This window comes from Leptonychotes weddellii, chromosome 7 (genome assembly GCF_054177405.1).
Source record: "Leptonychotes weddellii isolate Sample4059 chromosome 7, ASM5417740v2, whole genome shotgun sequence".
Lineage (NCBI taxonomy): Eukaryota > Metazoa > Chordata > Mammalia > Carnivora > Phocidae > Leptonychotes > Leptonychotes weddellii.
The window spans coordinates 132,608,754-132,635,993 of NC_138375.1; the positions used below are offsets into that span (position 1 = coordinate 132,608,754).

Genomic DNA, 27,240 nt, shown 5'->3' on the forward strand with positions numbered 1-27,240 from the left:
GTCTATCCTGGACGCTGACATCTGGCTGTCATCCAATTTTCACATCTTGACCTTTTCGCGACCATCGTCAAAATGAAGGAATCAAGGGCGCCTGGGTGGCTCAGTCAGTGAAGCGTCCCCCTTCGGCTCAGGTCATGATCCCGGGGTCCTGGGATCGAGCCCCGCCTCGGCCCCCCTGCTTGGCGGGGAGCCTGCTTCTCCCTCTGCTGCTCCCCCTGCTTGGGCTCGCTCACTCTCGCAAATAAAATCTTAAAAAAAAAAAAAATCACTCTTGGCCCGTAAGTGACAGCTTGCCGCCCCTGCTCTGAGGCAGAGCAGATCAAGACCAGTAGCCCAAAGGGCCAAATGTGGCCCAAGGGGGGCTTTCCCGGTGTCGCTGCTTCCACACTGTTGTGACGGTGACGAGCCAGAGCAAGGCCTCAGCCGCCCCTGCCGCTCAGCTGTGCTCGGGCTGCCGCAGTCTCCCAGGCCTTCCTGCCCCGCACACGCCACCGCCCCACGTGGTGGCTTCCTGCCTGGCTCCCACGGGGACCCTGGCCGTGACCCCCGCTCAGAGGTCGACGCTTTCCTCGGGGGGTAGCCTCTCAATCGCACTGCCCTCGGGATTCGGGGGTCTGGCTGCTGAAAGGAGGGGAGGGGATGTTCTGAGGAAAAAAGGTAGAAACACAGAACTGCGTGCATCACTCGCCTGGTGGCAGATGGGGGTACAATGCAGCTTCCTTCAGTCCTGTGGGCCCTTCCTGAGAAGAGTCGAGAGAGCCCGGCCCTTCGGATTCGGGCATCTGTAGAGACTGGAGTTCCCCCGTAGACGGGTCCACTTCTTTGGAAGACAAGTGAGTCCAGTCTTCGTCTGCCCCCGAGCAGTTATCCGACTCCATCTGCTCCTGCAACAGAAGCCCCCGTGAGCACAGCTGCCCCCAGCTGCCCCCGCCAGCACTCCTGCGGGCAGCGAGGAACGTTCTAGCAGCGGGAACGAAGCCCTCGAAGCTGGGAGGGCGGTCTGCTGGGCTGTGTCCTGTCCGGGGCGGGGCACTTGCCTCCGGTGGCACCGACTCCAGGGCCACCTTGTCCATCTGCTCCGCCAGGGACTGCGCCGCGCCCTCCGGGTCCGCGTCTGGCTTGCCGGGGTCCGAAGAGCAGCTGCTCGGCTGGGAGCCGCACTTTTCCTCGGTGCCGGAGCTGCCTGGAGAGACAGGGGCGAGGCGGCTCCTCTTCCCGCCGTGCTCCACGTCAATATCCACCTCGATGCCTGCAGCGACCCAGGAGGAAGCAAACACCTGTGAGCCCTCCGGAGGCCCTCCTGGCCGGGGACAGGGTGTGGGGCGGGGGGGAACAGCAGCATAGTGGGGGGGGGGGGCAGGGCACGAGGCCAGCCCACCAGCCACAAGGCGGATGGCCGCTCATCTGACCTTCAGGATCCCAAGGGCTCACTGCTCCCCATACCCTGGCCCCAAACTTTGGCTCCTAGAAAATGTCTGCTGACTTGTCCACCTTACTGGCCCTGCCTCTTCCAACTTAATGAAACCTTAATCTCAGTGAACATCCCAGGTCAGCTCTGGAGCCAGAAAGCCCATCAAGAGCCCCTGTTTTGCCCTGTGTGGGCAGCAGGCTAGGAACAGGGAGCCACACACCAGAGTGGCCACAGAGCCCCCGCCACAGCGCCCAGGACCGCACAAAGCCTCACATTAGTTGGGGGGGGGGGGCGGCAGGGGGGGCAGTGATGGGAAACTCCAGAATCCTGCTTGGCTTTGTGGGAGGCCCACGAGGCTTGAAGCCCCAGCCAGCGGGTCGCCCGCGGTCCCTCACACAGGCACACGTGCCCACTGAGGGGACGGAGGGCAGTCACTGGTGCTGTTTCTGATTAATTTATCAGAGGACAACATGCGCACAGCTTAGAGTCCAACCGTTCCAGAAGGCTCCAGCGAAGATCCCTGGCCCCCACCACACAGCCCGCCCACTCCCCACAGACGGCTTCCAGCCCACGCTGCCTTTTCTCCACGGCTCAAGTGCACTGCTTATTCCAGATCAACACTTACCTCCCCTTCCCCTGTCCTTTCAAAAACTTCTCAATGAAAACGTGCAGTGTTGGGGTGAATGCCACTATATAGCTTTGTTCTGCCCTCAGACATGACCATTTCACCTGGGAATAGCGCTCTAGGTTGAGAAACCAGTTCAGCTCCACAGTCTTCCAGGGTTGGCCCTTGGAACTCTCGAGCTCTTACAGTAACCTGGAGCATTTCCAGAGCCTCCCCTTCTCCAAAGGGTTCCGGGACAGGACAACGAGCTCTGGGGCGGGATTTTTTTTGGTCACTGTCCAAGGCACTTGGGAGTCCCTTTCAATCGAGAGGTTAATGTCTTCTGTGCTGAGATGGTCTTATATTCTTTGTTCATTTCCTTCCTTCAGTTTTGTCTGTTCTCTTCCTAGAATTCCTATTATTTGTCCTACCCTGAGCCTCCAGGATTAATCCTCAAATCTTCTCACCTTTTCTCTCTTCTCACCTCTCTTTTGTTTTTGGAATACTTCCTTGAAATGACCTTAAAATCTAAGCCTTCCTTTGAAGTTTTCTTTATTCTGGCTATTTTTCTTCTTAATTTCTAAAAAAACAGTCTGTTCTGATCTTATCTTAATCTGTTTTATCATTTTTATGGTATCCTGTTCTTTTTTTCAAGGATGGAAAAACTTTTCTTTGTATCTCACGGAGGACGCTGACATTCTCTTTTCTGTAAAGTCCTTCCCCAAGTTCCTTCTTGTCCCCATGGAGAGATATTCCCAAATGGCTGGTGATCGTGGCCTTCTGATCCTAGCAAGGCACTAAGAAGAGGCTGCCAGGAAGCACTCTGAGGGCCCAGGGCCCTCATCTGTCTCCCTCTGTAGGGTGACCCGGTGGGTGTCTGGCCAGGCAGCGGGATCCCAGGTGGCAAAGCTGTGGGACCCGGCTCTGGCACGTCCAGCCTCTCCTGAGCAGGGACGCCCCAGCCCCTGCTAGACCCACTGCCCACTCATGGCGCCCCATTTCAGGCTGGTGCCTCACCCTGCCCTGGGGCCCTAGGGCTGAAGCTTCCCTGGGTCAAATGCTCCAGCAGCTAACCATCAGGTCTCGTGCGTGGGTGGGCAAGGACGAGCATCTGGCTGACCAGCCAGTGATCGCTACATGATCCTGAAGAGTGGTCTTCAACCATCCCCTGGCCCTTGGCCTTCCCTGACCAGCCCTCCTGCCTCTCACCAGGACCCCTGTGTAGGCAGGCATGTGGCTTCTGATGCCTCCACGCTGTTGGTCACCACCCTCAACTCCCATTTCCCACCGTTCAAAGGGTGAGGTCTTCCTACCTTGTCCTCTAGGACTTTTTTCCCCTTTTTCTTTGTTCACGTTGCTTTATACTCTTGTGTCTAATCCCTCTACTGTTACTTTGGTAGTGTGAAGAGCAAACAGATAAAAGCGGGCTTAGCTACCAGTACTCCCATCTGCAACATTTAAGTCCTTTTTCTCCTTCTGTCCTCCCTCCAACTTTTCATCATGAAAGGTTCAAGCAGGGGCGCCTGGGTGGCTTAGTCAGTTGAGCTTCAGACTCTTGGTTTCAACTCAAGTCATGATGTCAGGGTTGTGAGATCAAGCCCCATATCGGGCTCCGCGCTCAGTGGGGAGTCTGCTTGAGATGCTCTCCCTCCCTCTGCCCCTCCCCCATGTTCTCTCTCTAAATAAATAAATCTTTAAAAAAAAAAAAAGGGTTCGAGCACACAGGAAAGTTGGAAGAACATCCAATGAACACCCATATACTGTCTCACTTTTCTATGGGGGCGAATGACAGGACTTCCATAAATGAACCAGAGAGATTCTAGAATCCCAAGTTTCTCCAACGGATGATAACCTGCGACCTAAGGGCTTACAGACTGTACCACTGGCCGTGCCCTGCTTCCCCCAGAGCCTGTGAGGGGGAGTGTCTTCTGAAAACCCTAGGACAAGGAAAGGACCTGCGGTTTGGGGGTCCTAGAGGTCAGTGACTGCAAACTCAGGCTGGCGGCAGACCCGCTCAGCTGGTCCTCATGGCACCTACCAAACAAGGTCTTTGCTTTTAAAATCGCTGAGTCACTGCACATGGTCTGCCCTCTGGAAGGCATTACTGGCTGTCCCTTGGGGCCCCTGCTCTGGGAACAGTCCCTTCTAGGCCGTTAGCATGAGTCACCCTAGCTGTCAGTTCCTCATAAGAAAGGAAAATACCCGTTAACTCTAAAGTTTAATCAATTCCTCAAGTGGCTCTCCTCAACTGAAACTGCTTCAGAGGCATATTTACTGAAATTTTCCTTGTTGTTTTGGAGAGTTCTAGGCTCCTCCCCAGTTGGTACACAGCAATTCCCTCCACTTTGAAAGACCTGAAAAGGCCTTCACCCTTAGCCTACAACGCCCCTGAGCGCTGCCAAAATTACCCCCTCTGCCCTGAGTGGGGAATCCGGGTCAAGTTCTGAAACAGGCCACCGGCTCAGATGGGCCTCGGGATGGACAGCAAGTGGGACCCAGAGTCCCTGGCAAGCCTTCAAAACACATGGATCCCAGGCCCGACCCATGGCCAATTTACCAGAATCCAGAAGGTGGACCTGGGACTCTGCACGGTTCCAAGGTTCCCTACCTGAACCTAGACTGGGGTTCGGGACTTCCCAGCTTGTCTGGTTCGTTCTTTTAGCGAAGGACTTTGTTCTTCAGAATAATTTTAGTGAAATCTCCATACGTCAAAATTTATACCAAAAACAACCCATGTTGGGGATTCTGAGGCTCGGCCAACCTTGAGAACCACGATCCACTAGTAGCTTCCAAAGAGCCGCTTCCCGTTGCCCCCAAATCACAACTCTCATCACCACGTCTTGTGAGGCAGCTAGGGTTTAGCACTAGCTTATCTCCTGCTTATAACCTGATCGCCGCTCCACTTTTATCCTCCTAGAAGGCATTAAGAACCCGTTCTTTTCTCTTTCTCTCAAAGGCCTTTAAGTCCAAGCACGAAACTCCGCGGTACATGGTCTGAGGGGTTTCACGGGTCCCTGCTGAGCTGTGTCCTGGCCTGATGCAGCGGGAGCCGAAATGGCCTCAAGCTGAGGGCGACGGCGGGCCTGCCTCCCCGTCCCATCAGCATCCGTTCAGACAGTGGACACTTGCTGCCGCTGAAGTCACAAAGCGGAGCACACTTCCAGCCAGAGATCACGGATCCACTGTAGCCTTGGACCAGAAGTCACAGTCGTAGCGGACTCCCACCGTCCCCGTCAGGGCCAGCGGATACAGCAGGCGCCTTCTAAAGCCTTGGGCCAGTCCCACCACGAGGGGGGTACCCGCTGCGGTTCACCCACCCATCCAGTGACCTCACATCTGACCCGAGGCTACTGGAAACCCTCCATCACACCCGGCTCCCCAGCGCAGGCAAAAAGCTGGGCACTCAGGAAGCCCCCAGAAAGGTTGCGGTTGCAAAAAAACAGAAGGGAAGCAAAGAGAAATGGCCTCTCAGCTAACTACTCCCCCAAGTCCTTGAGTAAACCCCAGGGCTCACATTCAGGGGGGAAAGCAGACTGTCCTTTGTGGGAAGAGAAGTCAGAAGCCGACAGGCCAGCCCTGCAGCAGAGGCTACTGGGCTTATCCCAACCAAACACTCGCTGATTCCACTTCACTCTACAGGGAAAGCTCCAGAACGCGTCACGGAATTTAACTTTGAGCGGCCTGCGGTGCAGCGCATGGCAAAGGCCGGCCCCAAGGGCACGGCAGTCACCGTTCCTCCATGGTGACCCAGGGGGCAAGCCGCCCCCCAGCCACCCCCTCACCAAGTGATCGACACACTCCTGCTCTCGAAGGACAGAGGCCGCCACTTACCCAGAGGGCTCAGGGCGGCCGCCACACTCTCCCCTACGTTCTTGAGGAAATTCACACTGGGATCCTCCGATGGACCAGCAGCTTTGGTTTTCAAAAAAACAAAAACAAAAAATATTTGAGTCAAAGCAGGTTTCTCAATGACTTAGACACCTGTTATGATCCTATCACCTTTCCCACAGGTGCCCTCCACCCCCGGGGATCCTGTCCCAGCAGCCTTCCCGAACTCTCTCCCGCTGCGGGCCCCTGTGTGCCCCTGGTGCTCAGAAGCCCATGGGGGATTCGCTACATGCGGTGTACAATGCTGACCACGTTCTAGCTCAAACCACATCAGAATTAAACCAACATCCCCACCTTTGTTCCAAAGGAGGAGGTAAATCAGAGGACAGTTAAGTTAATAAAATCAGACTACAACCAGAATCCTAAATTCTGGAACACAAGCCATCTGTTTTTAACTTTGTGCCTGTGTTTCAAAATACTTGAGCAGGCCGGCTGGCTCAGTCAGTAGAGCATGTAACTCTTGAGCTCAGGGTCGTGAGTTCAAGCCCCACATTGGGTATAGAGCACATTTTTTAAAAAGAAAAAAAAAAAAAGCCTTGACAGGGGAGGGAGGTTTAGGGTTGAGCCACATCTGGGCCAAGCCTCGGTTTAGTGCGGGTGAATTAGCGGCCCTGGGCACTGAGGTGCCTCCGTCTTGCTGGGTGTGGCATGAGGATGATGCTCCCCACTTTGCAGGGTTTTGTGAGGACTACGCACCCTGAATGGCTGTGAAGCACCCTCACCTGATTCGGCTGCAGAGCCGGGGCGGGTGTCCCCTGCCCGGGGAGGACGTGGGCTCCAATTCCCTGGGGGGCCCATCTCCCAGCCGGGCCACACAAAGTGCCCGTGTTTCAGCTTCCGGAGCCAGCGGCTGTGAGCGACGCCCTGGGGAGGAGTGAGCAGAGGGGCCGGGTGACACCAGAGCAAGGGGCTCCTTCCTCCCGGACCCCTGCCCGCTCCGTGCTCCCCCCAGCCTCACCTCGGAGAAGGGCCCGAAGGGGCCGGGGAAGACGAGCTTGCTGTGCTCGCGGTGCAGGCCCTTCCCCTCGCAGGCGGAGCACAGGTCGTAGTCCGGGCAGACGCTGCACTTGTAGCGGGTTCCCACCACTGGCCCATTGCACCCGTCACAGATCACGCCGGGGTACACCAGGCCGCGGGGCACCTCCTGAGCACACGGGGGGCGGTGGTCCCGCCGACACTCCTTCTTCTCTGCAGGTGGGACCCCACACGAACCGCTCGTCACGACTGGGGGGCTTTCAGTCAGTGGGCCCCTGGCCCTGCCCTCCAGACCTGGAGTCCGTGCACAACCCAGCTGTTCAAGTGACAGCAACAGGGGACCCAAGAAGCTGCCAGGAGGGTCCCAGTCCCTGTGCCTGGTACAGTACATGGGGCCCAGGCAAGTGAGAAGTGGCAGGGAGCTGTGTCTGCATTGCTGGGGCCCTGCCCCCCGTTAAAATAAACCCCACTGCATCCCCAAAGCCGCCCCCAGCCCCCGGCCCCCGGCCCTTGACAGAGTGAACCCAGAGGTCCCCAGGCCCCACCCCTTCGGGACTCCTCTCTCAGGCCAAGCACAGAGATGATGAAGTCTCGGTCTTAACCCACAGGCTCTTGCCTGCTCCTTGGAGGGGACTGCTCAATAACCTCAAGCAGGTTTCACACAGCAAGAAGCACCCGGCAGCGCCCAGAACAGACCTTTACCTTTAATGTAAATACGGAAGAGGTCCTCCTTCACGTAGGACATTGCCATGGTCAGTTCCTCGTCACTAGAAAAGGCCACCAAGTCTCCATCCTCATCTAGATTGTTTACAAGACCGCATGTGAGTACCCGAGCCTTCTCAGTCAGATACAAGCTGCTGAGAAGGGCGCAGGCTGAGCTAGAGGGGCATCTGCTCGCCTAGGAACTGACGCACACCTGTGTGAGCCAGGGGGCGCGGAGGCCAGACCGCCCATCCTCTGTAACACCGCCTGGAAGGTAAGCACTTGGACGTGGGGCCCGGGCGCCCACGGGAGGCAGAACATGCAGGGCGCCGCTCCTGTAGCTGAGCCAGCTGCCCCTTAAGCCGGTGCTGCCTCGGTCCACGTCTGACCAGGCCGAGACCCACCTTCAACTGTAGGAGATCCCCACCTGTGACCGGCTCCTGGGGGCCCAGACCCTCCAAAGGCCGTGGGCCTCCTGTGGTTTAGGAGAGTCAAGGAGATGAGTACATCTGCCTGCTTCCGCCCCCAGTGAAGCTACAGTATTTGTATGAACTCTCTGACTTTTAGATTTAGCAAATGGTGTGAAAGTCCCACCGTGCAGGCCAAACCACCCCCTACACCTGCAGGCTGCACCAGCTGTGGGCCACCGGAGGCAACATCCACCGGAAGAACAGGGGAGGCGTCAAAAGGTGATAACCCAAACACCCATCCACTAAGGAGTGGAAAAACAAAACGGGGTATGTCCACAAAATGGAATGTTACTCAACCACAAAAAGGCATGAAGTCCGGACACAAGCTGCAACACAGCTAAACCTTGGAAATGTTATGCCGAGTACAAGAAGCCGGTTACAAAAGAATAGGAAAGTGTAGGGCTCCGTGTCTATGTTTATAGGAAATGTCCAGAATAAGGAAATCCATGGAGAAAGAGATTAGCGGCTGCTTAGAGCTAAAGGGGACGAGGAGAGAGCTCAACCGTAGAGTTCCTCTCGCAGGTGATGCAAAGGTTCTAAACCCGTGAGGAGGATGGTTGCACAAGTCGCTCAAAACTGTTCACGTGAAATGGGTGAACTGCACGGGAAGTGGAGGATAGCTCCATAAAGTTGTCACAAAAACCAACCAACCAGGAACGGGTCTGGCCAGTTGGCAGTGCTCCTAAGGGTGGGCCCGGCACTGCCCCTCCCAGGGGCCGGCCTTGGCTCCCGCCCCCCCGCGCCCCGCTTCCCTGCCCCGACTTGCTCCCCCCCACACACACACACCCCCGCCACACCAGCGCAGCAAGAAACGGAGCGCGGTCCTGGGCTCCCGTCCCTCCGCCGACGCTGCTGCAGAACGTCCCGGCTGGGTCCCTCTGTCCCCTGCCCGCGGGGGAACGTGCGCACTCAGGCCGGCCTCGGGCGCCCCGGGGCCGCTCCCGACCGCTCCTCCCCGCCGCCGCGCCCCGGGCTCGCCCGCCAGGCCCCGCCGCGCTGATTGGCCCGCCTCCCGCTCTCCCCCGCCAGCCCTTCCTCCGCGTCCGGCCGGCGCTTCCGGGACCCTCGCCAGCCCCGACTCGGCAGCAGCGAGCTGTCAGCGTAACCCGAGCGCCCGCCGCCGGCCAGCGAGGACGCCCCAGCGCGCCCCGGGCCAAGACCTGCGACGTCACGGCGGGGGGAGGGCCGGCGCCCTGCGTCCCCGGGACCCCCGGGCCCGACACCCGCCGGCAACGCCCGAGCCGACGCCAACCCCCTTCCCCCGAGAGCGGCCGGAGCCGGCCCCCGCGGGCGCCCCCAGGCCGGACGAGCAGCCGCCCCGCCGGGCAAGCCTGCGTCACGGCCCCGCGCAGCCCCCCGAGGGCGCCGGGCCCGCTCACCGCGGTAGTACGTCTGGAAGCCGCCGGGCCGCAGCACCGGGAACAGGGCGGCCACCCGGCTCAGCAGCCGCTCGCAGGGCCCGGGCCCGGCCGCGGCCTCCGCCTCGGCCTCCGCCTCGGCCTCGGGGCTGAAGCAGAAGCTGAAGCGGCGGATCTCGCGGGCCGCGTCCTCCTTGCCCAGAAGATAGGCCTTTACGGTGAGCGACGCCATCGCTACCGGTCGGCGAGCAGGAGACGGAGCCGGGCCGCGGCGGCGGCGGGCGCGCGGCTTTTGTAAAGAACGCGGGCAGCCCCGCCCCCGCCGGCCTCCTGGGGGCGTGGTCTCCGCGCCCCGCCCCGCCGCGCCGCCCCGCGCGAGCCGCCCTGCCGCGGCCCCGAGCCCGCTGCGCCGCCGTCCCCTCACGGTGTCCCGCACCCCCTTAGCGCCGACCCCTCTCCTCACTGTCCTCGGTGCCCCCGGGACCCCAAGAGGCCGGCCCGGGACTCCGACATCTAGGGCTGGGCTCCGGCCTCTTCACCTGCGGGGAAAGCACCCACAGGGGTCCCCCCCAGAGCCCTCCCAGGCCTGGGCCTGGCGGTGACTCAGCAAAGCACAACGGAGGCCGCGGGGGTGGGGGGCTGGGGGGAAGCCCAGCGCGGCGGGAGGGGGGCCACGGCGGGCCCGAAGCCCCAGGCCAGAGCCAACCGCTCCCGAGGTCCCGTCCGGGCCCTGCCACTCTCCACAGCCTCCCATCCCGGGTGGCAGCCCGCTCCAGCGCCCCCAGCATCCTCCATGACGGCCCCTTACCGGGTTGAGGGGCGTACCCCCCATCAGGCCTGAGCCTCAGAGGAGCTCCCAGTGGGGTAGGGGGTAAGGCTGAGGGGTGCCGGGGGAGCACGGGGTCCCCTCCCCCTCACCTGGCCAGAAGGCCGGTGGCCGCTTCCGGGAGCCTCAGTGGCCATCACGTGCTCCGCATGGGCAGCCGGACCCACACCTGTCAGCACAGAGTTCCGTTCCCAGGTGGTGCCCAAAGGGCCTGCGTGGTGTCAGGCCTGTTGGCCTCAGGGGCATCCCACGGGTCAGAGCAGCAGCCCTCCGGCTAGTAACCAAGAAACAGGGCTCTATGTGACAAAACCCGCCTGTTCACAAGGCCTGGAGGAAGGGGGGTCTGGGAAGGAGGTGGGCAGGAAGGGTAGGTCGCCCTCTGTAGTGTCCCAGGCGGGGTCCTGAGAGTAGAAGGCAGACCTGTTGAGTCGGAGCCATGTCCTCTGGTGGTGGGGTTTGTGCGATGGGAGAGCCAGAAGGGAAGGGTGGGTGGCTGGACTTGGCTCCGAGCTGTGGAGGCGATCTGCTTATGGGAACACAGCAGGGACCTGTCCGCAGGTGTGGCTGGTCCTTCCCAGGGGGCTCCAGAGTAGGTGCACCTCGCCCCAAGCAGCCCTTTAAAGAGGCCGTACCCTCTCAGGCCCCTCCCCGCATCCCTGTTGTGAGCCTGGGAAAGGGACCCGATGCTCACTGCCCTGCAGACAGGATCAGAGGATGGACAAGGGGCAGGCTGGGCAGAGGCTGCCGGGGCCCACAGGTGCCCATGGGTGTGTGACTCAGCAGCCCCGGGGCCTCGCCACGCAGGGCAGCCTGGACCAAGAGCCCAGCTTCCCAGCCCCCCAAGTTTCAGGGGCCCCATTCGAGTGAGTGGGGTGTGCAGAAGGAAAGCCCTGGGGCTCTGGGGGACCTCGGGTCTCAGGAAGGGCTCGAGGTGCGGCCCCTGTCCAAACAAGCAGCGGAAACAGACGCTTGCAGGCAGAACCTGCTTTGCTTTCTGGCCCTTTGGCCCCATTGGAGACCATGGTGGGTCTGCAAGGAGGGATGGAGAGCTTAGGGGAAATGGGGGTGGCAGGAAATGGGGCCCGGGGAAGCCAACCTGGACGCCCCCACCCCTAGGAGAGTCCCCGCTCTGGCCTGCCCAGGATGCCCTCCCGCTGAGCGTGGCCCTGGCCCTGCCCTCCCCTCCTCCCCCAAGGCCAGTGAGAAGTAAACAAGGCTGGGGAACCCCCTGGCAGGGCCCTGTCGCCTGCCGGGAGAGGTCAGGTGGTCTGGCCGGCAGTGAGTCAGCATCCCATGACCACCGTCCTAACAGGGGATCCCCGCCCCACTGCTACCTAGCTCAGTGACATTTTAACAGGCAGCCGGGGTGGGGAGTGGGACCCCAGAGCCGCAAGAGCCCACAGAGGCCCCCGAGGCAGCAGGGAGACCAGAGCCAAGCAGACCCTGTCCCCGGGGTCCAAAGCCCCCTTCTGACATCTGCTGCCTGGCCCCTCTCTGGACTTCAGGGACCTCCCCTGTGCTGGCTGGCGCCTGAGTCAGAAGACCCACTATGCAGCAGTCCCGCCATCTTCGGGCGTATGACAAGCCTCTGAGTCTCCCCATCTTTGAAATGGGGCTAGAATGGGGCCCTCCCAGATAGCTGGCTATGGTTTGGCTGCCTTTGGGGGCATCAGCTGGCAGTGGGGGTGTCAGGAAGGAGACCAGAGTAGGGTTTGAGGTGAAACAGTGGGGAGCACAGAAGAGACATGAGTCAGAAGTTTCCGGGGGATGAGCAGGGGTGGCCGGGAGGTCATCTGATTCGGTTTATTGCTGTCTCATGTTGTAAGCACCTCAGTGCCTCGTTCCTTACAGAAGTAATCCCATCCCCTGACAATGGCTTTCTGAGGTTCTGTTTATTTTCTTTGGGGTATGGAGCCAAGCCTACAGGTGGGTGGTGGCCCGACAATGGCTTTCTGAGGTTCTGTTTATTTTCTTTGGGGTATGGAGCCAAGCCTACAGGTGGGTGCTGGGGCCACCAGAGACAAGGCCACGGCAGGACTCAGGCCACACTGCTCTGGGCCACCTCGAGGAAACTGAGGATCACAGGGGATCAGGCTCCTCCAGAACCCAGCACGGGGTCCAAGGACTGACTTTGTTTCTCCATGGAGGAACAGTGTGACTCGTGGGTGGGAGCTCCACACCGTCCTCCACGCTCCCTTCTACTCCATCACAACGGAGGGACACACCCCCACCTCGGTTCCTAACCTCACCGACTCATTTTACCTGATGACTTTCCCCTGGCTCCTCCCCCTATCTGGAACTCTCCCTCCTCCTCCTGCATTGTCATCTCCTCCATGGGGCCTCTCCTGAGCACCCCCTTGCGAAAATCCCCAGACACTGGATGTTACCAGCCAAGAGGTGGGGGGGGGGGGCTGTGGCGGGGTGAGGGGGTGTTCTTAAAGAAAAAGGGCTCGGGGCGCCTGAGTGGTGCAGTCGGTTAAGCATACGACTCTTGGTTTCGGCTCAGGTCATGTTCTCGGGTCGAGAGATCGAGGCCCACGTCAGACTCCGCGCTCAGCGCAGAGTCTGCTTAGGAATCTCTCTCCCTCTCCCTTTGCCCCACCCGCTGTCTTAACAACAAATATATAAATCTTTAAAAAAAAACCAAAAAAAAGCAAGAAAAGGGGCTGAAGGCGTGCATGATCAGGGAAATGCAGTAAAGCCACGAAGAGTCATGACTGGAGAGTTAGGGAAGGCTAAGTTGCCAGGGCGTGGTTGGAGGCCAGGAGCGGCAGTCTGGGCTCAGCTCTGCCTGCATACCATCCCGCGGGGCGGGACACTTGGGTCCTAGAGGGGGCACTGAGGGGCACCCTCTGCACCTGATGGTACCCTCTGTGGGCACTGGGCCGTGGAGGCAGCTCTCACCAACACTGAATGAGGAAAAGGAGGTGGGCCAGGCCTAATTCAGGCCATGTGTATAAATGCATATCAGAAAGCTCGGGGGCGCCTGGGGGGCTCAGTCGGTTAAACATCTGCCTTCAGCTCAGGTCATGATCCCGGGGTCCTGGGATCGAGCCCCGCATCAGGCTCCCTGCTCAGCGGGGTGTCTGCTTCTCCCTCTCCCTCTGCTGCTCCCCCTGCTCGTGCACTTACGCGCTTTCTCTCACAAGCTCTATCTCTATCTCAAATAAATAAATAAAATCTTTTAAAAAAAAAGAAAGAAAGAAAGAAATCAAGCAAGCTCGGTTCCCAGGCCGGGCAGAAGCACTAAGCCCGATCGATGGGTGGCCCTAGGGACATCTCTAGCTGAGCCCTGCGTGCCTGGCCGGGAAGGAACGTGTGGCCAGAGCTTGGGCCAAGGCAGGGGGTCCCTGGAGGGAGCTGCCGGCCACCTGGGTAGAGGGTGGACCTGACCTCGTCCTCACCCCACCCTACTGGTGCCCACTGGCCAGCACCCTCTCACGCATGTGTCCCTGGGCCCTTAGCCCTGGGGGTCCTTGCCCCATGGAGATGCCAGCAAGGGCACTGGTCTCCCCCCAACCAGGGAGAGCACCCCTGACACACACACATCAGATCTGGTGGTCCCCTAAGGCCGTTCATTAAGTGGGACCGTCCCATGCCCAGGAGGGAGGCTCAGACGAGGGCCACCAGGGTCACGACTGGGAGCCAACGGCGCTGCACCTTGCAGACCTCTCCCATTCTTGGTCGAGACCCACCCCCATGTGCGCACTGTTGTGGGCCCCCAGAGGGCCAGCCTGACAGCAGATGGCTCTGGAATCGTAAATGGAGAAGCTTGGTGGTATGGGGGAGGGGACCGTGATGAGACAGTGCAGCGACCCCGGATGGGTCAAGGCGCCCCAGGCCGATCCGAGCAAGAGCCCGGAGGAGGCATGTGGACCTGGCAGAGCAGGTGCCAACAGCTGGAGGCAGAGGGGGTAGAGGGTGCAGGGGCTCCCAGCTCTGTGCTGGATGGGAGAGAGGCCAGCATGGTCCTCTCCCCGGGGCTCCGGTCCCACGCCAGGCAATGAGAGGGTGCCTGAAATGGGAGCCACGCTTTCTGGAGAGGGGGCGGGGGTCTGGGGTCAGTGGCTCAGGGCCATGTCCACCCCCACCTGCCCAGGTCCCGTCTGAAAACCTTCTGAAAAAGTTTTCAGGCTTTCGTGTGCTCCCAAGTCCCAGCGCCCTGACAGCCCTCACCGCCGGGGTCTACCCAGCGCCTCGCGCACCCCTCCTCTCTGGCTGATGCAGGGGGACTCACCGCGTGGCCCCAGGCCCTGTGTGCCCCGAGCCGGGGCTCCCCTCTTCCCAGCACGCCTGGCTCGGCCCCTCCTCCATGTCCCTGCGTGCCCTCTGCGGCCAGGGCAGGCCGTGGGCACCTTCAGTCCTGCCCGTGTCCCCGTGCCTGGCATGTGCGGGAGCTCGGGTACCGTTTGTGGGGTGCATGGGGATGGTGTCCCACATCGCTGTCACCCTGACACTAGGGAGCAGCTACGGCAGAAGGTCCTCCTTGGGACAGCCCTGGCTCACTGTGGAAAGAAGGCCCAGGCGACCCCCTCCCACGGGGGCCCAAGCAAAGACTCTGCAACCACCTTGCCCAGCTGCCAGGCTCCAGCCGTCCCCCAGACCCTGGGGCAGGAGAGGCACAGGGCTCCCACCCGTGACCGGATGAGAGGACAGGAGAATGGCATCCCAGGGCCCTGGGGGCTGAGGCTGGATCCTTGGCACCCACCTCTGCCTGGAGCCCAGGACTTCCCGTCTGGCGGGCCCTGAGCTGAGGAGAGAGGGCCCGAAGCCCACAGGGCCTGGGCCGAAGTTGGGGGTGGGGTGGGCGGGCCCAAGTTGGCAGGGTGGCCCCACTGTGACCCAGTTAAAAGCATGTCAGGTGGGAAGAAGTCAGTAGGGCGTGTTCTCAGCTACTAATGAGAACATAGCCCCCCGGCCCTGGGCTATAGGGACCCGCACTCCTCCACTCTCAGGGTCTGTAGTTCTGGGGGGCCAGGGTGAGAGGGCTGACGTTCCCCTTGACAAGAGTTAGCAGGTTAGAGAAGGAAGTTTACATCCCTCATTGTTGCATTTTACATGCATTCCCAGTTTCATTTAAGGATGGAAATGGTCCCTTAAGGATTCATTTCTCCCCAGCACGGAGGGTAGGGTGGGGCAGGTACGCGACCCAAGCTTGGCCAACCAGAGCACTGTGGCGCCCTGGGTCAGGATTGGCTGTGTAACCCAAACTGGTTGCCGACCCTGACCTCGGCATCTGGGCTCCTCGGTCCCCGGCAGGCCCGACGCTGGGTCACGAGACACCTTAAACCAGTTGATTTGGGTCTTGGTCAGCGGTAGCCACGAGTACTAAACCACCACGCCTCGTGCCTGCCCCGGGGGTCCCCAATGGCAAGGACCCTCCGCACGATGCCGGCCAGCAACCCCGGGGGGCCAGCTGGGACCCTGCGGTGCCCTCAAGAGCCCCAGCAGTTCCCGCTGGTCGTACATGCCGATAATCACGGTAAAAATACTCGCGAAGCGCTTCTCTTATGCCAGGAAGCATTCCGAATACTTTATATATATGAACTCACCTGCTCCCCTGAGGTAACGTCACGGGATTTGTTCCGGCCCAGGACCTGAGAGAAGAGCCCCGGATCACTTACAGGCCAGCACATGTGTTTATTTGGCCGGAGCTTCTAGAGCTCTCTTTCCCCGTCGGGGAAGCCTGTGATGTTCAGACGGTCGCACCTGAAAGTCTGGGCAGGAACTACCATGAGCAGGGTCCCCGAGGACCCTCGGGAGATACGTGGCTTTGAGAAATATACCTTTATTAAATCATGGAAATTTGGGGCTATTAAGCCTATTCTGACCATTATCCCCACTTTTCACCCCAGGGAAAGAGGCACAGAAAAGATGCAGTAACTTGCCCAAAGTCACACAGCTGTGTCACGTAGGGGTGGAGTCAGGATGACGAACCCAGGCAGGCTGCCTCTCTAGTCCACACTCTCGACCTCAACGATCTACAATCGCCTAAAGGTTGTCCTGCACCTATCGACTTCTCTTCATCTCCAGCCCCCTGCCCCCCATTCCAGACCACCTCTCTCCCAGATGCCTACGTCAGGGCAGAACGGAAAACTTTTCCTCTACCCTTTTAGATTCAGTGCTTAGGGTCTGTGAATTAAACTGACCAAAAAAAAAAAAAAAAAGAAAACAGATTAGCAAAATAAAAGACTGATTTTTATTCCAGTACTTAGAATTTGGGGGCTTATATACCAACTTAATAGGGAAAGCAGAGGAGGAGAAGGTACTTATGAGGAAAACAAAAATACTTTTAGGAAAGATAAAATGGGCCCTCAGGAGAACAGAGGAGAGGTATTTTTGATGGTTTTGTGACAATGGGTTTATCAGGTAATAAAAGCCATGCTGGAGGGGATTTAGGACAATTGAGTTATTTTGGGAGGCCTTGCTTTTAGGCAGATAAGGAAGTCGAAGAAAAAGCCTATTTTCAAATGCTTTCAGCTTGATACAATTTTCATGCCACAGTGACGTATTCTGGACTCCTTCACCTACAACAGCCCCCTGGTTCATCTCCCTGCTTCCTCTCTTACTCCCTCCAGCCCCTTCTCCCTGTCTGCTGTAGTGATATTTTCAAAATGTCCGTATGCCTGTCTCAATGCCACAGCAGCCCGGACTCTTCTCCCTGCTTTGGACGCTCCCCGTAGCTCCAAGGGTAAAAACCCCCATCCCTGACGAGGTGTGCAAGGACCAGACCCCTGGGGGCCTGGGGACTCCTTCCACAGAGGCGTTTGATCCAGCCGGCTCCCTCTGCGGAGGCCAAGCCATCCTTCTCCACTGGGGCATATTACTAACCTCATTTTCCCAGGAAGGCCCACTGTCTTTGGACAAGGGAATTTCCGCCACTGTAAGCTTTCTGAGCCCCAGGGACTTTGCTTTTCCAGCCAGGGATAGGAGGCTGGCAGGGTAGTGTCCTAGGGAGGGTCCCTGGTGTTGCTGGTGACCCATGCGTGGCTGGCACATGGTGAACACTCAGAACGTGGGTTATGAATGAAAATGGAAATGAGGCGTCCAAGGAAAGATGGGCCCCCCTGAGGGGGCGAGGTGAGGCTTAGGGCAGGACTTCCAAACTCTCGCAGGGGCAGGAGATTCCCTTAGCATCTGGAGAAGGCAAAGGATCCCTGCTTAGAACCATGTTTTGAAATGCTTAAAATATATTGCATTACAAAAGGAGTGCTAATATCGAAATGCAAATATCAAAATATAAAAACACAGATTTGTGGGGCGCCTGCCTGGCTGGCTCGGGTCTTGATCTCAGGGTCCTGAATTCAAGCCCTACGTTGGGCATGGAGACTACTTTTTCAAAATAAATAAATAAAAACAAAAAGCCCCACAAGTTTGTGACGTAGAAGCACCTGTGATCCTTTTTTTTTTTTAAAGTAAGTTCTACGCCCAGTGTGGGGCTTGAACTCAGGACCTTGAAATCAAGGGTCACATGCTTTACCGACTGAGCCAGGCACCCCACCCGTGATTCTTTATTAACTCATTACATTATAATAGAGAGAGGCAGGGCTAATAAACACCAGAATTGCCAAGTAGGAGCATGTCACGCCTATTTGGAGGTGTCTGCAACACCCGTAGCCTGAAAATCCCTGTGATTTCTGTGCAATGGTCTTAAGCACCACTAATTCTGCCGGACTTCCCTGCCTCCATTCATAATTGGAGGAAATGCCACGTTTCAGTTACAGATCAGTGAAAATAAAGATGGATTTTTTTTTTCTTTCTCATCTTAACTCCTTCTTTTTCTTTCTCATCTTAACTCCCAGACCTCCCCAGTTCTGGGTCCCTGGACCACAGGTTGAGAAGCCCAGGAAAGAAGGATGGAAGGAAGAGCCACCGCCGAGGGCCATCCCCCGGAAAATCTCCAGGGCTGGCAGGTGATTCCGACATGGGGGCATTTTCACTCTGTAGGAAGCAGGAACGAAGGAAGAAGGGTACACAGCCTGGGGTCTGGGGAGAAAGCAGGACTTTTCTGTGACCATTTGGCTCCATGCTCTCTCCTGGGTGGGGATCGGAGTTGTCATCCCCAATCCCGACACAGAAGCTGAACCCTTGGTGGAGGGGGTGCTGCTCCCCAGGCCTGGAAGGGAACGAATTATTGCAAGGGCACAGAGAGCAGTGGAAAACTGCACGGGAGCCCAGCAAGCACTCCCCTGTTTCAAAGGAGAAAGTTGGGAGTCCTCCAGGAGCTGGGACGGCAGGACCAGGCCCCCCCCGCCCCCCCCCGCTACAGTGGGCAGAATGAATGAATGTATGAATGCAGGAACAAATGAGTCACAGTGATGTCACTTCTGCAGGCCCCGTTAGGCTTCTGCTCTCTTGCCATGACCACCCTCTTAGCGCACGATCCCCAGCAGGACGTTCATTGGGGCATGGCGTTGACAAAGTGGCAGGTGCGTGGGGAATCCTTCCTGGGATTCTGATGGAGCAGTGGGGAAGAGGCACAGAAAGGCAGCTTGGCTAGCGGGGTCGGGAAAGACTGCCCCCAAAACGCCATAGCCTGGACCCCTTTGGCTGCCCAACCAGGGGGTGTGTGGTCCCCTCCAGCCTACATCCCCCAGCCCCTCTCCCACTCCCCTTCACTCCAGACCTCCCACTTCCCAAAGTAGACCAGCACCCGTCTCCCCCACCGTGGCCCTGGATAGTCCCAATCCTGATAGAGGCCCTGCAATCCCCAGGATTCTGCCCACCTCCCCGGGGCGTCCCTGATTCCGGTTCCACCTCCCCAAAGCCAGAGTGTCAGTGGGAGGGAACTCGGATGAGTTCCCCCAAACTTTCATCACAAACAGGCCATCTCTTTAATTTCTACTGGTTTAATCATTTTCCTTAAATCAAGTCACTTTTAAACTTGAACACATATTTAGAAAAATTCAAAACCCTCTGTATCACAGCCCAGATGAAAAACCGTTATCCCCAGCCACAAACAGCAGATGCCCTGTGAAAACACAGGAACACAGTTTCCTTCAGAAGACTCCGACAATGGCTCAGTGGGTTAAGCGTCTGCCTTCGGCTCAGGGCATGATCCCAGGGTCTTGGGTTCCAGCCCCGCTTAGGGCTCCCCGCTCAGCCGGGAGCCTGCTTCTCCCTCTCCCCCTCCCTTTGCCCCTCTCCCCTGCTCATGCATGAGCGAGTTCTCTCTCTCTCTCAAATAAATAAAATCTTAAAAAGAAGGAGGAGGAGAAGAATCCAACAAGCCTCGTGTCAGTTCATAAAGTTCATTAGGGGGCGCCTGGGTGGCTCAGTCAGTTAAGTGACCAGCTCTTGGTTTGGGCTCAGGTCATGATCTCAGGGTCTTGGGATGGGGCCCAGCGACAACGGGCTCCGCACTCAGCGTGGAATGTGCTTGAGACTCTCTCTCCCTCTGCCCCTTCCTCCCCCTCTCTAAAATAAATCTTAAAAAAAAAAGAGCTCATTACAAGTAGAGAGGGCAGTACCTGTGTCTGCAGGGAAACTGAGGCCAGTCATTTCATCAGGCCCCAGGACGCCCGCCGCAGCCAGTGGCCCTGCCTCACGCGCTCCCGGCGAAAATCCCTCTGCAGACGCTTACGCCCAGACCCTGCCCCGCTCCCGGCAGCACATCCTGCCCCCAGGTGTGGGCCTGGGCTGGAGGAGAAAGACAAATCCCCAGCGACTCCCCGGCTGAAACCTCCACTGGGCGGAGCCTGCGGGCAATGCTGGGAACCAGAACTCCCAGGAATTGGACAAGGGCGCTCCCCAAATGTCTGCCCCGAACCTCAGCTGCACGAATCCCTTCAGTGTTTGGACCCTCTCCGCGTTCACAGAGGGCTGGGGAAAGAAGGAAGGTGGGAGCGCCCCGCGGGGAGTGGGGAGGCGCTGGACGGCGAGGGGCCGCCGCCCGCCTCACCCTGCGGTGCCCGCTGCCTCCCGCCCACCCGCGCCAGCGCCCCGGGAGCCAGCCCCGCTCGGGACTGGTCGCTGTGCCCAACACCCGCGTAACGGCGGCTCTTTTGCTCCTGAAAACGGCCCATTGTCCGTACTCGGCGGAGCAGGAGCGCCTCCGGGGCCCCCAGCACGCCTCCACCCCGCCGACCAGAGGAAGGTCCTGGAAGGGGAAGCGCCCGGGGACGTCGGTGCGGGCAGCGGCCCCTCCGGGCCGGCCTCCCAACTCGAGGCACCGCCAGCCGCAGCCGCACCTTGCCCCCTCCCACCGGCCTGAGGGTCCCGGGATAAAGGGGGCGTGGGGTCCGGGTCTCGGGTGGGGAGGGGAGGTGGGTCCTAATGGCGAGGTTAAGAAGCGGGGGTCCGGGCCCCCCACCCCCACCCCCGGCGCGCCGCCGGCACCGCAGCCCGAGCCGCACTCGCGAGGCCCCGGCCTCGATCTACCCGAGGCGGCCCGAAGCCGGAGCCGCGCGAGCCCACGCGGGGGCCGGGGGAGGACGCCGTCCCGGGCCGCGCGGGCGGGATCCGGGGAGCCGATACCCCACCCCGCCCCCTCGCGGTGCTGGTGGCGGCAGCGGGTGATGCGGCCCCTTTAAATCCGGGCCGCCCCGCCCTGCGCCGCCGACTCCGCCGCGGCCCCGGATCCAGGCCGGGCCGCGGCTCTCGCCGCCCAGCCCAGCCTGGCCCAGCCCGGCCCGGCCCAGCCCAGCCGCCCAGTCGAGGCCGCCCGCGCCGCCTGGCCCGCGCCGCTCCCCCCGACCCAGGAGCCGTCAGCGCGGCGCCCGGCCGGGTCCCCGGCGCCGCCCGCGTCCCCGCCCGGCCCCGGGCCCCCAGCCCCTCCCCGCCCCGGGGCCGGGGCCCCCCCCGCAACCCCGCCGCCGCCTCCCGGCCCCCGCGCCCCGGCCCCGGCTCCCCGGGCCATGCGGCCTCGGCCCCGCCGGCGCCCGCCGCGCACCCGAGATGAGGCTCCGCAATGGCACCTTCCTGACGCTGCTGCTCTTCTGCCTGTGCGCCTTCCTCTCGCTCTCCTGGTACGCGGCGCTCAGCGGCCAGAAAGGTGAGCCCCCGCCGGGCCCCGCGCCGCGTCCCACACCTGGCCGCACCTGGGCGCCGGCCGCCGGAGCAGGGTCCGGCCGCTGGCCGCGGGAGGCGGCCGGAAGCCGACGCAGGCGCCCCTTCCCCGCCCGGGCGGCGCGGGAGGACGCCCCTCCCTCCTCGCCCCCACTTGTTTGCTGCCGGAATAGCGAAATTCTCCTCCGGCCTGGGCTGGGCCGCCGGGGCCGAGCGGTCCGCGGGGGCCCGGGGCGGCGCTCAGGACCGCGGGACCGGCCTCCGTGAGACCGGCTGCGCCCATGCTCGGGCTGGTCGCTCCCACCGGCGACCCGGGGACCTTGGAGTTTCCAGAGAGGGACAGAGGCACAAGGTCAGGAGACGGTTGTGGCCAGGTGGCCCCCAAGGTACCTTCTCCCGGCACCTGGGCAGGAGCAGGTACCGTGTTCCCGAGACAGGTGTGAGGGGGGCAGCCGGACATCCGGGCAGCACCCTCCACCCCCACCACCTCTCCGCCCCCCCCCACCAGCCTACCGTGGGGGGCTGCTCCCTGGGGCCTCCGCACCCCTCCTCCATGACATCTGGCCCCAGGATTCCTCTGCGGGGACCTGGGCGCTGGCCCGCCTGGCCCCCGGCTACCCGTCAACTTATTTTGTGTGGTCTCCTCGGACCTCCGCCCCCCACCTGAAGTTTGGGCAGGCTGGCCAGTCTACCAGCACGGTCCTCCAAGCTCCGTCTGCACACCTGGGGATGGGCGTAGGGGCAGGCCCCAGCACTGGCTGGAGTCGCCTCGTGTTGGTTGGGACGGCGGGGGCTGAGGAGGCCCTCACAGGCCTTGTCCAGCCGGCCTGCACCATAGGAGCCTCCGGGAATAGCTGCTTCCTTCCTGCCTCCTGGCCTTCCTGCTGGAGGTCTAAGCAGGATCAGGCTGAGGCCAGCTGACCCCCTGCCTCCCTCCTACCTCCTGCTTCCCTCTTTCTCAACCCTGTGGCTACATGAAGCTGGAGGAGGAATGACTGAGGGAGGATCTGGAAACTTCCTGACCCTCCCAGCCCGAACGGAGCTGGGCCTGACCCTCCTGCCTGACCAGCCCAGCCTAGTGGAGTCCACCAACCTGTCTGGGTCGGGGCCTCAGGGCTCCAGGAGCCCTGAAGGGAGGTCCCTAGGGCTTGGCACAGGGAGGGCATGGCTGGGGCAAAGTTCTCTGGAAGTCTGTAGGTAGGGTGTGTCACCTGGGAGAAGGCATGAATGGGGCAGAGTCCTCTGTAGGGGGGTGTGTCACCAGGAGGAAGGCATGTTGGACCTTTGGGAGAGTAGCCACATAAGCCGACTGGCATGGAGACCAGGGTGGGGCTAGATCTAATGGGGGGGCACATCTGTCTGCTCGTGGGTGGGTTGATGAGCCCTTGCACCCTGTCCTCGGCCAGGCCGCAGTTCCTGTGTGCCTCCTGCAACAGCCACGTGCCCCCAGCCTGACGTCAGGAGTTGCAGTGCAGCTCACCCCCCCCAAGCCCTTCTCTGGGAGCCTCGCTGGCCCCAGGGAACTGACCTCCAGGAGGGGCTCCACCTAGGGCTCACCGTCTCTGAGGGGGTCATCCAGGAGGCTGGCAATCCAAGGGCCTGGGGAGTGGGTAGAGCACCCCAGCCAAATACGTGTGGGGCTCAGTGGCAGGGGTCCTCCCAGAAGCCCAAGAGCCCGTGAGGCATTGCGAGGGGGTGACCGGGCACTTCCCTGTCAAGGGCTATCCCTGTTTTAGGGGGCCTGGCAAAGCCAGGTCTTCGGAGGCCTCAAGAAAAGCCTGAATCTGGGCCCTTAGGCAAACCCTTCTCCTTCATACATGTAGGCACCTGCGTGGGGAAGCCGGACCTGACCCCGGCTTCCAGCTGCAGTGAGTGAGGGGTTTAGGATAGGGCCGGCACAGGCGCCAGTACTTAGGGGAAGGCCAGAGGGACCCAGATCTGTAAGAAAGGTGGGCTGCGAGCCAAACAGGAAGGAGGCAGCGGGAGCAGGTGGCTTCCCGGAAGCCCTGGGCCAAGGGCCAGGAAGGACACCCAGGCCTTGGCCAGCTGGACCCTGGATTTGGGTTTGGGACCCACTTTCATGTCCAGCCTGGACCAGATCTGTGCAACAGCCCCACTAGCCCTCAGACTCCGGCCCTCAGCCCAGCACCTGCTGAAGGCCCGTCCCCAGGGAGAGCAGCAGCCCCTGCGGGCCGGCCTCAGCCCTCCCCCATATCCCAGCATGCCGGACTCCAGCAACCACCGACACCCTCCTTGACCCCTGCGAGGGTTGCTTTGCAAGGCCTGGAGAGGAGAGGGACAGCTGGCCCTCTCTACACCCTGGCCCCACCTGCATGTTAAGCCCACATCCTCACTGGGCCTGGCACCTGCTGAGCCCCTCTGAGCCTGCTTCCCCTTCCCTAAGTACATGGCACATGGTCTGTGCCCGGCTTGGCTCTTAAATCTGTTTCTTCCATCAAGAGGGAACCAGGGCAAGACTGTGGTCCATGGGCCTCAGGTGTCCTGATTACTCTGCCTTCGGGTGGGGGGAGGGGTGGGAAAGGTGCCACTAGTCTGGCCCCAGCTGCCCCAGCTGCCGGCCTTCCCTAGGGCCAGCTGCACCTGGGGCCCGGCCCTCCACCCTTCCTCCCTGGGTTAGGAAGGTGCGGAGAGAAAGAGAAGCCAAAGCGCCCTCAGCCCTAGCTCCCGGGACCTTTGGTCCCGCCCCCGAGAGGCCAGGGGCTCCCCAGGCCTTTGCCCCTCCCCTCCCTTGAGCTGCCTCCCCTGGCCCATCCAATGCGACAGTCCAGCCACGCAGCCCGAAAAGGTCGTAGGGGTGCCAGGATGGCTTGGCAGAGCCCTGGCACATAAGGCTCAGCCCAGGGAGTGGCAGGCACAGAGCTTGAGTTTCTGGCTTTGAGAGGCTGAGACAGTGGACCCAGGAGCAGAGAAGTCAGGGACGTCGGTCCGGCTGGGGGCCTCGCAGGCAGGGCAGGAGCGGGGGCGGGCTGCTGAGGGACAGGGCCTGCGGCGTGGAGGGAAATGACAGAAGGGTTGGTGTGGGCAGGAGCCAGGGCCCATCCCCTCCGGATAAACAGAGGCAGTTCAGCACCTGGGGTGGGGGGAGGCCCCGAGGAAAGGAGGCCAGGGTAGGGGGCAGGCTGTGCCCAGGCCTCGGTGGCCAGGGTGACTCAGGTGCCCACAGCTGCCCACCTGGCTTGTGTGCCCAGGCAGGTGAAGGTGGAACTGAGCTCAGCCTACTTAACGGAGAAGACCAGGGAGGGGCAGCAGTCAGAGGGGAGAGAGGCCTCCCCCCCCTTCACAGAGCAGCTCTGAACTCCCTCCTGGGGGCCTGGGCACCTCCAGTCCCCCTTCCCTGTGGGGCAGCTGCCCCAGAGGAGGACGCTCCTGGCGCCTGGTGCCACCCCACTCTGGGCTGGGTGGGTGAGGGTTTGATGGGGGTGGTTGGCTCCTGCTCAAGGGGTCAGGTTTCCAGGGTAACCCGGCCACTGAACCCAGCGCAGAGCCTCACAGATCTTGTAACCCGACTCTCGCCTCCCTCCCCCTGCAGGGCTGTGCCTATGGGGCAAGCAGATGAGTATGGAGTGCCTTAGAGAGGGCCTGCTTTGCTCACCTCCCTGGCCTCCCCCTCTGCATCCCCCCCCACCCTGGGCTACCCCTCCCTCTTCCCCTGGGATTTAGCTCTTAGACCTCTGCCCCGTGCAGCTTAAGGGGGGGGGGTATTCTGAGATGACAGAACTTTGCCTTGGTCATGACCCTTGGTGCACATAGCGGCACTATGCCAGGGCATTCTGGGGGCTGGGATCCCACAGGGGAATCAAGGAACAGGAGAGCTGCCTAGGGAATGAGAGGGGAGTTCTGGAAGGTTTCCTAGACTTGAACACTAGACTTTGAAACTAGGCCTCAAAGGCTACATGGGTTTTCATTAGACCCAGAAGAGAAAGGGGATCCCAGGCAGAAGAGACGGCACATGCAAAGACACGGGAGACAAGGAAAAGCCGTTGTCCGGGATGGCAAATAGAGCAGAAGCGAGATGAGAACAGTCCTTGAGTGCACAGCCCCGTGGGACCGGCTGCACCGGCCTCAGGGGGCGGGGGGGTGGGTGTTGTTTGTCTTATTCTTGCTCACTGGTCCCGGCCAGACCAGTGGAGCCAGGTGCTTGGCACCCTGCGGATCCCTTTCCACTGTCAGGAAGCCCCACCCTGGTGGTGCTCCTGGCCTGCCTACCATGCTGGTAGCTGGGGCCGGGCTGGAGGTTCTGACACAGGTCCTGCGGGGGGGGGGGGCGTGCAGACCCCTCGAGGTGGCGCATGCCCCGCACGGGTCTCCAGAGAAGCAGGTCTGCGGGCGTTGGGAGCTGTGTGGCCCCACTGCTGCGGACTCACTGAGTGACCCGGGAGTAGTTCCTCCATTTCATCTGCTCCTCGGAGCCCTGGGAGCCCTGGGAGGCCGTAACTGCAGCAGCCTCCCCCGGAGGGAGATGGAGAAGCCAGAGTCAGTGCTTAGTGCAGAATGGGCACCGGAGCCCTGTCCTACTTGGAGGACAGGATGAGAGCCCAGGGAGGGTTATCCCCAGAGGGCCTTGGGGGTAGGGTTAGCTGCCTGTGACCTCCTCTGTGAGCACGAGTGGGGAGCAAAGGGCAGAGGCCGAGGGGAGGGAGGGGGACAGGCCAGGGAGCTAAGAAGCCTCTTGAGGAAGGGTTGGGTCCTTGTGCCCTGGATGGGCCGTTGGGCATCGCACCTCCTGGAAGGAGCAGATACTGCAAAAAGAAGCAAGAGGGGGACTTTGGGAGCCACTGGGTGAAGATTCAGTCCAAGGATTGCCCCACCTAGGGCTGGAAGGATCCTGCAAGCCCTCCCTCAGATGTCTCCTCAAAGGTGAAGATAGCAGGGTAGGGGGAGAGTACTGGAGAGTACCAATCGGACCAGTGAAGATTTTTCTCCCCCCAGTGTGTCAGTGTGACCTCAGGGTGACCCTTATGTACACTCCCCCCCACACACACACACGCGGAGCTGGCATGTGGGCAGGCACAAGAACAGATGCAATGGGCACGAAACTGTGGGCGCTGGTACACTCAAGGGGCAGTAGGTCAGTGCGCGGCTGCCCCCTGGTGACAGCGTGCGAACCACCCACAGGCGATGTGGTGGACGTGTACCAGCGGGAGTTCCTGGCGCTGCGTGACCGGCTGCATGCGGCTGAGCAGGAGAGCCTCAAGCGCTCCAAGGAGCTCAACCTGGTGCTGGACGAGATCAAGAGGGCCGTGTCGGAGAGGCAGGCGCTGCGAGAGGGGGAGGGCAATCGCACCTGGGGCCGCCTAACTGGTGAGCGCTGGAGCCGCGCCCGCCGCGGCCCGGGAGGCGGGGGCTGATGGCAGGCCGCCTCGTCTGACCCGTCCCTTCCCGACCCACCCAGAGGATCCGCGACTGAAGCCGTGGAACGTCTCCCACAAGCACGTGCTGCACCTGCCCACCGTCTTCCACCACCTGCCGCACCTGCTGGCCAAGGAAAGCAGCCTGCAGCCTGCAGTGCGCGTGGGCCAGGGCCGCACTGGAGGTAGGGGCGGGTCCCGGGAGGGGCCGGGGGCGGGGGGCGGTCCCCGGCATCGGGCCGGTACCGACTCTCCGCGCCCCCACCCGCAGTGTCGGTGGTGATGGGCATCCCCAGCGTGCGGCGCGAGGTGCACTCGTACCTGACGGACACGCTGCACTCGCTCATCTCGGAGCTGAGCCCGCAGGAGAAGGAGGACTCGGTCATCGTGGTGCTGATCGCCGAGGCGAGTGGGCTGGGGGGCGGGGGTGGGAGCATTCAGAGAACACAGGGCACAAAATAACAAGGAGAAATGAAAACCGAGCAACATTCCGGAGGAAAAAACTATCAGAGGTTCAGTTGTCAGTTTCATTCACAAATTTATGAAGACAAGTTAAAAAGAAAGAACCATTTCAGCGCCCCCTGGTGGAGACGCCAGTGACCTAGTGCACCTGTGCCCTACCCGTCCCGC

The 27,240-nt window shown here is 60.9% G+C and overlaps 2 protein-coding genes across 4 annotated transcripts in view; one reads left to right on the forward strand and one right to left on the reverse strand.

Moving 5' to 3' along the window:
- SQSTM1 (sequestosome 1) overlaps window positions 1-21,140 on the reverse strand; it is a 22,225-nt gene extending 1,085 nt beyond the window's left edge. Inside the window, exons 1-7 of one of the 3 annotated variants that reach the window (XM_081827294.1) lie at window positions 21,126-21,140; window positions 7,581-7,676; window positions 6,862-7,172; window positions 6,626-6,767; window positions 5,847-5,927; window positions 1,038-1,249; window positions 689-884 (exon numbers count right to left, since the gene is read on the reverse strand). In XM_081827294.1, coding sequence (XP_081683420.1) covers window positions 689-884; window positions 1,038-1,249; window positions 5,847-5,927; window positions 6,626-6,767; window positions 6,862-7,172; window positions 7,581-7,629 — 991 coding nt within the window. In that variant the 5' untranslated portion in view covers window positions 7,630-7,676; window positions 21,126-21,140. Of the gene's footprint in view, window positions 1-688; window positions 885-1,037; window positions 1,250-5,846; window positions 5,928-6,625; window positions 6,768-6,861; window positions 7,173-7,580; window positions 7,677-9,429; window positions 9,686-21,125 lie in introns of those variants that run through there. The other 2 variants (XM_081827291.1, XM_081827292.1) reach the window with 2 other exon arrangements.
- MGAT4B (alpha-1,3-mannosyl-glycoprotein 4-beta-N-acetylglucosaminyltransferase B) overlaps window positions 21,093-27,240 on the forward strand; it is a 9,651-nt gene continuing 3,503 nt past the window's right edge. The window contains exons 1-4 of the mRNA XM_081827296.1: window positions 21,093-21,227; window positions 26,378-26,563; window positions 26,655-26,795; window positions 26,882-27,023. Of these exons, the coding sequence (XP_081683422.1) occupies window positions 21,131-21,227; window positions 26,378-26,563; window positions 26,655-26,795; window positions 26,882-27,023 (566 nt within the window). The 5' untranslated portion in view covers window positions 21,093-21,130. The remainder of the gene's footprint in view (window positions 21,228-26,377; window positions 26,564-26,654; window positions 26,796-26,881; window positions 27,024-27,240) is intronic.